Source organism: Cryptotermes secundus, unplaced genomic scaffold (assembly GCF_002891405.2).
Source record: "Cryptotermes secundus unplaced genomic scaffold, Csec_1.0 scaffold709, whole genome shotgun sequence".
Classification (NCBI taxonomy): domain Eukaryota; kingdom Metazoa; phylum Arthropoda; class Insecta; order Blattodea; family Kalotermitidae; genus Cryptotermes; species Cryptotermes secundus.
This window is the reverse complement of record NW_019738358.1, coordinates 223,538-236,958: the sequence shown is the minus strand read 5'-3', so window position 1 is coordinate 236,958 and position 13,421 is coordinate 223,538. Positions and strand designations below refer to the sequence as shown.

The 13,421-nt window shown below is 37.8% G+C and overlaps 1 protein-coding gene across 1 annotated transcript; it reads left to right on the top strand.

Moving 5' to 3' along the window:
• The first annotated feature begins 671 nt into the window (after positions 1-671).
• Positions 672-13,421, top strand: LOC111870894 (solute carrier family 66 member 3). The gene is made up of 4 exons (XM_023863516.2): positions 672-1,590; positions 5,722-5,944; positions 9,105-9,225; positions 12,993-13,421. The coding sequence occupies exons 1-4, from the start codon at positions 1,442-1,444 to the stop codon at positions 13,118-13,120; spliced, it is 621 nt and encodes a 206-aa protein (XP_023719284.1). The 5' UTR covers positions 672-1,441; the 3' UTR covers positions 13,121-13,421.

Below are 13,421 nucleotides of genomic sequence, written 5' to 3'. Positions count from 1 at the left end.
TTTTATGCTGCAAGAAGCAATACAAAAATTATAACACCGTCACGGTACTCTTAGAACTCCTTCACATTCAACAGACAATCTCTGGGATAAACCGAAAGTTTCAGAACATATCATAAAAAAATATCATTTAGATGACAGTTGATGATAATCTCAAAAATTTTAGGCTTGAAAGAATTCTGTATGTTTCTAATTCCATTTGTGGTAGTAAGCATAACATTAATATACACAAATAATATGTTTAATATGGAGCTGTAATTTCGTTCGCAAATGTCTACTTTCGTTTCGCAACCACATCAAATCAACATTCATACTTACCAATTTCCATATAATGCACCACGATAACCGCAAGTAATTATGGGTATTCAAATTGGTTTGGTTAGGCTCTCTGATTGGTCGAGACCTGCGTGTAGTTACTGCAGTCATTCGTAGAGGCAGTAGTTACCGTGTTGCCCTTTCCCCTATTCAAGATTCCACCCCCTGTTCCATGACGATGCTTGAGAACTGAAGCAATTCGTCATGAAAGCGGTTCATTCTTTTTTAATAGCCCTGTATTGTCCACCCACCTATACCTTGGTCTTCCCAGTAGTCTCTCTTCCTCTGGCTTTCCCACCAATATCCTGTATGCATCCCTCGCCTCCCACATTCGTGCTACATGCCCTGTCAACCTCATCCTCCTTGACTAGTGATACTGAACGCCGTTCAAAAATAGAAATAGGGTGCGGGTACGGATACCTCTACAGTACAAGAGATCTGGTTTTCAAAGTGTTTATTTCTATTCTAGCGAACCAAGCTGTGGGAGGGGGGTGGGGAACACTGAAAATAGTTGCTATGTTAGCATACCTTGTTACCGATTGTGCTTTCGGTCCATTTTAAATTTAGTTAATGTGGGATACGTAGAGATGGTAGTAGCATTGCACCGTGGCGTCATGGCGGCCATATTGCCCACCAATAACATGGGAATTACAGAGTGCTGATACATAGTTTACCTAGTAACGGAAATCACGGAAACTATAGTGTAAGGCGGCTGCATTGGCGTAAGTTGTTGAAGCTGTGTTAGTGTGAAAAAAATGTTCTAATTTCGGCTGCACAGTCTAACCGTAACCTTATGTGACGGTAATTTTGGCAACGCAAGACAAAAAAAATGGTTTACTTCTGTAATGGTTGAATTAAGAAATCTCGTATTCTGTGCAAAAATTGTTGGCCTTCTTGCCAAAGAATTAACACTCAAATGTAACCTATGACTTGTTTTTGACACAGTGCCAAAACATTGCGAAAGTCGCACATGTCCTGGGAAAGGGACACAATGATGTGTTATATTTTTAGTATAGGTGGCCAATGAAGGTGTTAATACTTTTACGAAAGTAACGGATATCATTATGACAGTGAAAATAGTTATTTTGTAGTAATTCATAGTTTAGGGCAGTTTTTAGGAAAATTAGGAATGGGTGTGATTGAATTAATAGCAGACGTTTTAAGTATAATAACCATTTCACTCTGTCTTATATTAAAAATTCCCCAAATAATCAACCTCATCAAATTGAAGTCAGCTGTGGGTATCAATTTGTATTCATTACTTCTGGAACTGACAAGGTAAATAAGCTGCATGACTATAGTTTAATAATTCTGTACACACCCTTGTAATTACATAAATAAAATTATTAACTGTCATTTATTGTTTGTGTTTGGTTTTGGCTTCAGTGAGTGTTAAGGGTTACTGATTGCCTGTATACATCAATGAGCTGTATTTGCTGGTTTCTTAGAATATTTCTAAAAATGTAATTGACACTAGTAAGGTGGTTGGTCTAGAAGTAAACACAGAAAACTAATTATATGTGTTGTCTCATCACCAGAATGCAGGGCAAACTCATGACATAAAGGTAGGTAGCAGATTATGAAAAAAGTAAATATTTCCATCCAGTGTAACTGGTTAAGATTTTTTTTCTTGTTTAAATTATTCATGTCCTTACATGTTTTAGTCTTCAGAGACCATCTTCAGAGGGACACCCTTACATCAGTGCAGTTAGAAGCCACTATTACAGTTCATGTTCTAAAAGTTAAAATATACAATATAAATATACAATTGAGTGTAAAATCTAAAGTCTTAACAAGTACAGCAGCTGTTCCAGTATATTAAAATATTTATAGTTAGTTTGATAAGATTATTAGAATTCGTAAACCAAGCTGATTTGTGTTGTCCCTCTTATTATTTCTTTTTGACGGGGGCCGCATGTGTGCCACCATGTCGTTCTCGAGAAGAGGGTTCTTTATGTTGTCCTGTATGCATTTGTGTCCCACTTGTTCAAACACATACAGGACAATATAAAGAACCTTCTTCTCGAGAATGACAAGGTGGCACACATTCGGCCCAGTCATAAAAAAATAATAAGAGGGACGACATGAATCAGCTTGGTTTACAAATTCTAATAATCTTATCAAACTAACTGCTGTAAATATTTTAATGTATTAGAACAGCTGCTGTAGTTGTAAAGACTTTAGATTTTACACTGAATTGTATATTTATGTTGTATGTGTATATTTTAACTTTTAGAACATGTACTGTAATAGTGGCTTCTAACTGTATTGATGTAAAGGTGTCCCTCTGAAGATGGTCTCTGAAGACCGAAACATGTAAGAGCATGAATAATTGAAATAAGAAAAAAAAAAAATCTTAACCAGTCACGCTGGATGGAAATATTTAACTTTTCCATAATGTTGTTAGTGTGACAGGTCAGAATGAAACAAATTTAATAGGTAACAGATGTTTTGAAAATGTGGCACAGTTCAGATATTTGGGAACGACGATAACAAATCAAAACTTGAGTCAGGAGGAAATTAAGAGGCAATTGAGTTCAGTTATTCTTTGCTACCATTCAGTTCAGAACCTTTTGTCTTGTCTGCTGTCAAAAAAAAAAAATTGGAATATGCAGAACTATAATTTTGCCTGTGGTTCTCTATGGCTGTGAAACTTGGTTTCTGACATCAAAGAAGGAACACAGACTGAAGGTGTTTAAGAACGGTGCTGAGGAAAATATTCGGACCAGTGAGAGATGAAGGGATGGGAGGTTGGAGAAAACCACATAATGAGGCGCTTCATAACTTGTACTATTCTCCAAATATAATTATGTAGAATGATCAAGTCAAGGAGGATGAGATGGGCAGGGCATGTAGCATGAATGGGGGAGAAGAGGAATAGCTATAGGATATTGGTGGGAAAGATAGAAGGAAAGAGAGCACAAGGAAGACCGAGATGTAGGTGGGTGGACAATATTAAAATGGATCTTGGAGAGATAGGTTGGGATGGTATTAATTGGAGTGGTCTGGCTCAGGATAGGGACCAATGGAGGGCTCTTGTGAACATGATATAGTACATCGGGTTCCATAAAATGCTGGGAAATTTTTGAGTGGCTGCACAGTTGGCGGCTTCTCAAGAAGGACTCAGCTTCATGAGTGAGTGTGTGTAAAACTGTAATATTTACATTAATTGTATGGTATTTTTAAATGTTAAACATTTTCTTGTGTGTCTGTATGGGATGTCATCTCTGATCCAAGCGCTTCTCCCTGTCTAATATGAGTGTGTTTCACTATACTGCACTGGGCTGGATTATGTGTATTAACCCACAATCTAATTTTCCTTTATAAAGAATTCTGTCTTCTGGGATATATACCACAGTCCGTTCAAAGTCAGATGACTTTTTGGAGGAACATATTGCCTCCATCTTCATGGTGAAAGTAGGTGGAAAGCAGAGCCACCTGCTTTTCATGCTGGTTTCTTGCTTGGCTTAGTCTTTGACCCTGAAGATGGAGATGTTATGTTCCTCTGAAAAAAAAAACAGTTAAATTTCAGTGGACTACACGGCATTATATCCCATAAGATAGAAATTGTCTTAACTTCCACTGTGAGAACCTCAAATCCTACAAATGGTATGGATTCCTAGATTAATTATTTCATTTGCTGATCATTGTTATCACTTCTAGCATATTGTTTTAGATTAGGCTCAGGAATGATGTATTCTTTTGTCAAGGTGGCAGTGAATTGGACTATCAAACCGACACTGAAATGTTAAGAAATTTTGGATGATAATTTCCTGAAATCCATGTTATATCTGTGGCAGGTTTTTGAAACATTTATATAAGTGCATAATAATGCATGTAAGTTAGTAGAGTATTGTAAATGCTGAGGATTTGTGGTTGTTTTTCTTCAGAGTATGGTGGTCTTCAGGGATATAACACTGTTTAGCACCGACACTTAAGGGGAAAATGTCTATATCCAAAAACAATCATTCCAAGCAAATGCTGGCATAGTGTCTTAAAATAGACCATCTACAAGGGTTGTCCAGAAAGTAAAGACCTCTAGCACACATGTACTACTTGCTGACTTTGCCAGGGACCTTTTTTTCCATTATTTATACAATCTAGATCTCACTCAAAGTGATTTTTACTTGTTCACACACTTGAAGCAGTTTTTGGGTGTCACATGTATGGGTAGTGATGAAGAGGATGGGTAAGGACCGGTTCTGTGGACTGGTGGCAGATTTCTACAATGCAGACACAGAAACCCATCACATGATATGACAAATGCCTGAATCTTCGTGGGGATTATGTAAAAAATGGTATAAGTTGTGTAGTAATGATGTGAAATAAAATTTTGTAATTTTATTCATTTATTTTTTAATCACCAAATGGTCTTTGCTTTCTGGATAGCATATGTACATCTTTTTCAATTTCTGATTCAGTAATCCTGTCATTCAATCAGATATAGTCTGAGATACTGCCAGTATCATGAAATAAACTACAGATAGATAAATACATTTCTTATCAGATCTTTCCTTTCTTTTTAATGTATTTCAATATGTGGCAGAATCAATTACAATGTAACCTGCGTTGTAGTTTTTCTGAGGGAGCATTAGATTTGAACACTAACTTGAAAATTTGAACTGAAGGAAATTTAATACCGAGATTATTGATCTGGGTTCCTTGAAATTTAACGTTAAATGAGGGAAAGCATTAAATGGGGGTCCCATAGTATGTTGGACTGAAGAAGGTAATGTTTTCCCTGCCCTAAATTAACGAAACGCCACTCTGTGAAGACGGATGAGGGAGTGGAGGTACAAATTAAAAGTAAACAAGTTTGACAACTTGTGATGTTGACCCTAACACAGAATTTTCAAGCTTGTTTATTCATTTTTCACATATAACATGGGCAGATGGAAAAAATCTTCCTTTAATGCCAAAAATTAAGCAGTTGATATAATGTCACTAACAAGTGGTCAGTTGGATTGATTCGAATCTCAGAATCAAATTTGAATGATGTTGGTCACTTGGTGTGTTCTATACAGGGCTGGTATAACAGAACAGGTAAACCAGATGGGCACTTGAGGCTGCATAGGTCTAGGGGTGGCACATTTTACAAACCATTTTCTTTCTTTTTAAATGAAACTTAGTTCTGCTGGACACCTTTTGTTCATGTTGTGGCCATTAGGAGGCAGTAATCAAGACATGTGACATACATAAATAAAACTGTTCTGAAAATTATGATGCCAGTGGTGGTTTTCATTGCAGTGTCTGGAAATTTCATGTTATTAACTGCGAAAACGTTCTGAGAAACTTGCTCCATTTTTAGCTGGAGGGAAGAAGATGGATTTTATCATTGCCTGGCCTGGGATTTAGGCTTTTGCTCACCCTTGTTCTGCATATAAAGTAATATATTTCCTTCTTTTTCAGTTACTCTATCATGACATGTTACAATTACTGTAACAGTTATGCACTTCTTTCTTATATGGAGTACCCAATCATTTTAGTCCAAGAAATAGTCCTTATTTTTCTGGTGCTGAAATATATGGGATTCCTAGGTACAAACAGCTTTGCATGTTTTGGACTGTACATAGCAATTACTGGTGCCTTTCTCTGTGGTCTGCTTCCCAAAACAATCTTAGCAGTTCTGGCAGTAAGTATAATAATGCAGAGCATCCATTTGAGCATGTGTTTGCTAAATTCTGTGCGTTTTTCATGACTGCTTATAAATTTGCTTGTTATAAGATTCTATTCCAGTGGTGCGTAACTTCATTAAATTGAGTACACCTATTTTCTGATGAATCGTTAGATAACAGTATAATCCCTTTGTGTCAGTGTTTTGCAGCCTGTTATAATGTGTTTTCTGAGCTAAGCATTATAACATTTGCTCCAGGGTTAGTTTTCAAAGCTGATGTGTTTATTTAATATTTTCCATAGTTACAGACGTTGATGACTTGATCCTCATGGTAGCTGTGTAGCTCTTTATGTCACCATAACTACTGCTACTCTTTACTACTACTTCTGCTACTACTACCACTACCATCAGTGCCATTGCCATTGATACTGCAGTGTGATTATCTTGAGCTTCCTACAGATTGATGAACTGCTGAGGCAAAAGAATTGGAACTCCTCCAGTCAAGAAATCAGGCTCTGGAGATTTGGATTGCTAGCAGAATCGTCAAACCTATGACTTAACAAATTACAAATACAACTTACTCATAGTACAACAGATACTTGAAATGTTCTGTGTTTCATCATCACTGGGGAGGGGGATGCTGAGTGCTCACTGAAGGGAAATTGGATGAAATTCATAGGCTTCTATCTTTTTCCAAAAATAACTTGAATTCATAACTTTAAACTTTCTGTGAATGTCCCAGGAATGGGTACATAACATAGTGAATCTGCTGTATTCTGGGTAAGTGTTATTTGTAGCATTTTAGGTTGTAGATTTGTTGGTTCTTATGGAAATTTCCATAGCCTGACTAGAGGATCCACATCTTCCACTTAAGCATCTAATGATTTTTGGGGAGCCCTAAGGTGACTGATCATTGCCTGTACTCACATGTAATGAACATGAAACAGCATCCTCCTTTAAGTTTTTGTAACAAAACTGAACTTTAAAAATACAGAAATCAGTAGTGTACTTCAGGCATACACAAATTTCCTATAAATCTAGGGGCCAGAAAAGAAGCGAAACATGTACTCACATGTAATGAACATGAAACAGCATCCTCCTTTAAGTTTTTGTAACAAAACTGAACTTTAAAAATACAGAAATCAGTAGTGTACTTCAGGCATACACAAATTTCCTATAAATCTACGGGCAAGAAAAAAGCGAAACATCTTGGCTGAAAAATTCACTCATTTTTAGCCTACTTTCCTTATTTTGAGAACATAAAATTTGGCTTATGAGATCACATTGCTGTCTATGTGTTTGTATGTGTATCCCCCTATTAACTTTTGAATGGCTGAACCAATCGTCATGAAACTTGGCACCTGAGCCAATCTCAATGGCATAATCCGTAAATCTCTTCCTTCAATAATGCCAACATTACAGCCCCTCAAATTTCTGAGGATATGTGGAGTGGAATGATGACAGGTTATTCAAATAAAGGAGCTGGGAGATGAATATGAGAGAAATCAGGGATGGAGATAAAGGTATGAAAGGAATGGAGGAATGGAAGAATATGGGTGATGCAATTGTTCTAATGTGAAGGAAAAGTAGAGTATTTGTGATAGGACAGGCAAATGAAATGGATAGGAGAAGCAATAAGGAAGAAAGGAGAGAAGNCCTCATTTTTAGCCTACTTTCCTTATTTTGAGAACATAAAATTTGGCTTATGAGATCACCTTGCTGTCTATGTGTTTGTATGTGTATTGTAACCGTACGTCCCTCGTCAAAATTATATAATTAAGGGTATGAACTACTTATGCATTGTTTAATACCATGAGAGACGCTCCATCGGCGAGATACCATCCCGGGACCGTCTAGTTGTAATTCCGCTATTGTCCTCCTTAGGCTAAGGGTACCGCTATTGTCCCTAACGTCGCCTGTTTACTCCCAATCTATCATAAACCCATTAACTGACCGTGTGCGAGACCGGCCAGGAGGGGTCTTGGATTCCTTGAAGACCTACAGAGGTTTATGGGCATCTCGAAAAATACGAATGTAGGGCAGATGTCGGGCTCAACCCTTGGCTTTCTCTTGTTATTTTCTTGTTTCGTTTTATGCCCACTGGGGGACTTGTAAAGATGGGGCGTCGGCTATAGGGAGCGGAGGAGGACAGTAGTTGAATGGTAGATATAGAGGAAATACATGTTTAACTGTAGGGTAGCGAGTAGGGCGGACAGAGCTGCTAACTTACAAGACTATACAAAGATTAACAGTTGAATTGAAGTTGAAATTAAAAGTACGATATTCAATGTTCTGGAGATCCCGGATTTATTTACCCCGAAGTGTGTTCAACTCCCATCTCCAAAGCACCCGTATCCTGTGATTAAGAACTCAAGCTCGAGCGACAGTCGTGGCNATTATTTTTGTGTATTTCTGTGTGCTTGTGCTAACTTGTAATTGGCCACTGTGCTGTTATGTTTGTATGTAAATAAACACGAATTGAATTATTATTATTATTTATTTATTTAATTGTGTAAGTAGGCGCAGTCATGTTATACACTTGCATATTGCCAAAAGATAAAAGTGTTTGATATCGTTATCATTCATCAGCATTGTTATTAACATTACTAAAAGCTCAGTGAAATCTCTAATGGGCGCTTTCAAATCACAGTTTTACTGAATATACACCCTGTGAACTGGAAAATGTATTGAAAGACAGCTTGCTAGACTAATAGTAGGAATAGCTAAAGATGCTTTTTTCTTTTCCTGTTCTTGTTTGGAAAATTTCAGCGCTGTAATACTGACTGTTTATTGCTGCCAACTTCTGATCATGTTATAACCAACAGATTAATTTTATATTTGAAGAAAGCTGTCTTCTGGGATTTGGCACCGTGTATATGTGGTGTTAACCGACGTTTCGGAGGAACGTATCGCCTCCATCTTCAGGGTAGAAGAAAAAGTATAAGAAATCTGCAAGCGACAAGACCGTGAGAACGGTAAAAGCAGTCGGTTAACACCACATATACATGGTGCCAAATCCCAGAAGACTGCTTTCTTCATAGTCACCGCCGTGAAAGCCTCAAATCTTACAATTTTATATTTGGTTTCCTAAAATATATAGGTAATAATAATGACATTGATAAGAACATCATTAAATAATATTGTGACATCCTTATTATGACAGAGTGTTCTGTTTTAGCCCATGTGCACTCCAGTGTCAGCATCAAGCAAAGTTGTCCAGTTGATAGAGATCTTGAGAACAAAAAATGCGGAGTCTGTTAGCATACTCACATGGTTCCTGTCTGCATTCACCAATTTCAGTAAGTATAAGGCCAATACAATTTGTCAGAGAATTAGATCTGAATCCTTTCCTTGCCATGAACAAGATATTCTGACTTCCTTACTCTGTAATCATCCAAGTGCCAGGCCAGAGATGAAGCCTCAGGCTAAAGATCAAACACTTGACACTGCACTGCCCGGTCAGGGCTGTTATACTTATGAGAGGGCAGTGATAGGTGAATGTGGAGCAGTGATAAAATAATCATCACAGGAAGGCTGAATAAACCTTGAGATGAACCTGCTCCAGTGTCATGTCATCCATCATGAATCCTACATGAAGTCTCCTAGGATTGATCCAGAATATCCATGATGAGAGGCCGGTACCTAACTACCTGGGCTATAGCACAGCAAGTCAGCAAGACACTGTATTGCTCTGGAATCAGTCTTCCTTCCCTATATTAATTTGTTGTCTGACAGTTGAATTTATCATCACCGTCGTCATGCTGAGATGCTTTGAACTTTGCATCCCTTTTTAACTCTTTCTGTAGTGCATATGAGCTCATATGTGTACTGTGCATGATTTTACACCTGGCTGTTCTCAACAGAATATACGATGACTAGCATTTATAATCTTCATCCTGTTAACATATACTTCTTTATTGATTTTTCCGTGTCAACACAACAGCTATCAAAATCTCATTCACATTTACTGTGTAAAATGAGCTTATTGGTCTTAATGTTATGGCAGTGTGCTACATGTTTCAGTTTATAAAGCTTTATACACTAGCAATTGTTCTCAAATTATTGAATTGTGTTTTATATGAATTCATATATTACAATTTAACAACTAGCACCAATGTATCTGATTTTCAACTTAGTTAATACATACAACATTTTGTCAGAATTAATACCATTCTTATAAATGTATTAAAATTGGAATAGAAGTTTTATATTAAGTGGATGCCTAAAGAGGTACCTAATGGCATTTATAATACAATAAAATAAACTGATATAAAAGTAAAGTTTATAAGTTATATCAAACACAATGGAAAATGGTACAAGCAGAACGATGGTCTAGCAATGGGAGCATCAACATTGGCAATCCTAGTATAAAGATTTATACATACAACACCTTGAACACACAATAATTGTGGACATCTTGAAGAAGTTTCAAATCATAGACTATCACAGATATGTCAACGACATACTAATCATATGTAACGTGCAACTAATATCAGTAATACCTCAGAGGAATTTAATAAGATGCACCCCAGAATCAAATTCACAATAGAAGAAGAATTAAATAGCAAAATTAACTTCTTTGATATATCCATTACAAAAATTCACAATAAGTTACAATTAGGAATCTATAGAAATCATAAACCATAGACTTAATCATACACAATGACTCATGCCATTCTTATGAACACAAAAAAGCTTCTATAAATTTCCTCATTAACTGAATAGATAAATACCCAATTACATATAACAAAAATGATGAAAAATTGTTGTAAAAACAATACTAGATAATAAACTTCATGGCCTGTAGTCTGCAAATGAACTATACCGACCAAGTGACAGCTGCTTGTCGGAGAAGTTAGTGTCAACTTCTGCAGATAGAGGNAAAAATAATAATGATAATGATGATGATGATGATAATAATAATAATAATAATAATAATAATTACCCACAGAATACTATACAACAGAAACCTGCAAAAAAAATAAACTTACTTACGTATGGAGCTGAGCCCTTCTTGAGGAGCCGCCAAATCTGCAGCTACTCAAGAATTTTCCAGCATTTTATGGAACCCGAAGGTTCATTACTGTGTTCACAGGAGCCCTATACTGGGCCAGACCAGTCCAATCCACACCAACCCATCCTATATCTCCAAGATCCATTTTAATATTGTCCACCCACCTATGCCTTGATCTTCCCAGTGGTCTCTTTCCTTCTGGCTTTCCCACCAATATCCTATATGCATTCCTCTTCTCCCCCATTCGTGCTACATGCCCTGCCCATGTCATCCTCCTTGACTTCATCATTCTATTTATACTTGAAGAAGAGTACAAGTTATGAAGCCTCTGTTAACACCACGACACCGGACACAGTGCCTCACCTGGGCTTGTGACATCGCTAATTGGACCCTGGAGGATTGGCAACATGTGGCCTGGTCTGATGAGTAATGGTACCAGTTGTTTTGGGTAGGGTTTGGGTGTGGCGCAGACCCCATGAGGCCATCGACCCCAGTTGTCAGCAAGGCACCAGGCAGGCTGGTGGTGGTTCCATACTGGTGTGGGGTGTGTTCACGTGGCATGAGTTGGGTCCGCTCATCCACCTAAACATGTCATTGACCAGTGACTGCTACGTTACACTGCTTGGTGACCATTTGCAGCCCTTAATGGGCTTCATGTACCCCCACAACGATGGGATATTCCAGCAGGATAATGCACCGTGTCATTGGACCGGAGTTGTCCAGAATTGGTTCGAAGAGCATTCTGGAGAGTTCCGACGAATGGTGTGGCCACCACGTTCACCCGACATGAACCCAATTGAGCATTTGTGGAACATGGTGGAGAGGTCCATTCGCACCCAAAATCCTGCACCTACAAATACCAGAGAGCATGGCTCAACATCTCTCCAGAGGTATTCTATCCACTCGTGGAATCGATGCCACGTCAAGTTGCTGAACTTCGCTGGGCTAGAAGGGGTCCTACACGATACTAGGTACCTAGCCCATGACTTTTGGCACTTCAGTGTATTTATAAGAATGGTATTAATTCAGACAAAATAGTGTATGTATTAACTATGTGGAAAGTCAGATACATTAGTGCTAATTGTTATATTGTAATATATGAATTCATATAAAACACAATTCAATAATTTGAGAACAATAGCCAGTGTATACTGCCTGATGATGGCTTTATAAGCTGAAACATGTAGCACACTGCCATACCATTAAGATCAATAAGCTCATTATACACAGTAAATGTGAATGATATTTTGATAGTTGTTCTGTTGAGACAGGGAAAACAATAAAGAAGAGCGTACAATGGATTTGGTCAAGTTCACTAATTGAGATATGGAGCATACGGTGTGCATGGGTTAGTCAGGGACTTGGTTGCAGTGCATCACTTTCACTCCCACAGTACAGCTGCGACCACTACCCCACTCCTTTGCCACACTCTTCCCCACATGCAGTGTAGAACTGTGGTTAGACACAGAGCCTGTACATATATTTCCTTCAACATTTTAGGTTATGTTGTGTTTTATTACATACATACATATACCAGTATGTCCTCTGACATTTCCTCATTAGCCAAAAATAATGCTCAGCATGGAAAGGGTTAAATGATTTATTAGCATTTGTTATTATGTTATTTTCCATGATTTGGGACATAACTTGTGATTATATATATTCTGAAAGTTCCTTATAGTGGTGCATAACACTTAGGATTCCTGGGTTTTCAGACTTTATCCGTCATCCCATATTCTAAAGAACACAAAGTCCATTGATTGAGATCTGCTCTCTTGTAACAGACCCAGCAGAGTAGGTGTCTCCCATCCCCTCACCCAAGGTCAGAAACACGTGCTGTTTCCGAAATGCTGTGTTCTTTAGAATACTGGATGACAGAAAAAAAGTAAAAAACCCAATAAAACTGAGTAAAAATATATTTCTGCTTAGATTTTTCTGCATTTATTTTCAGTCACAATACTAAGAGAAACTCCATATTTGATCTCTTTCATAAATGTGAATGAAATACATGAAATTTCTGGTTGAAATAAATGAAATTTTTGGTTGTTGTAGCTCGAGTTTTTACCATCTACATGGATTCTGCAGATGTCACCCTTCTGGTTAACTTCTCTGTGTCCGTCTTTCTGAGTAGCTCAGTCATGCTTTCTGCAATTTACTACAAACATCCAAAGATGTCTTAATTTCATAGTGAGGCCATGGAAAGAAGTTCCACTGACAAGCACCCTCCACATCTCCTGCAGGGTGTTACATTTCCCCCTGCTGGGCACTTCTGTATTTACCTCCAGATGTTTAGCTGCTCTCTTCACATGAATGTTGGCTAGCAACAGGTGCTTTGAGGTGATTGATATATGCCATAGGAGGATTGAGGGAAATGCAATAGTAGGCAGAAAGGAGCAGGCCTAGGAAGATTGTCGTCCCCACCACCCAGGGGACTTCTTTCCATAGACTCAGTATAGTTCCTGAACCCATTATTTCAGCAGG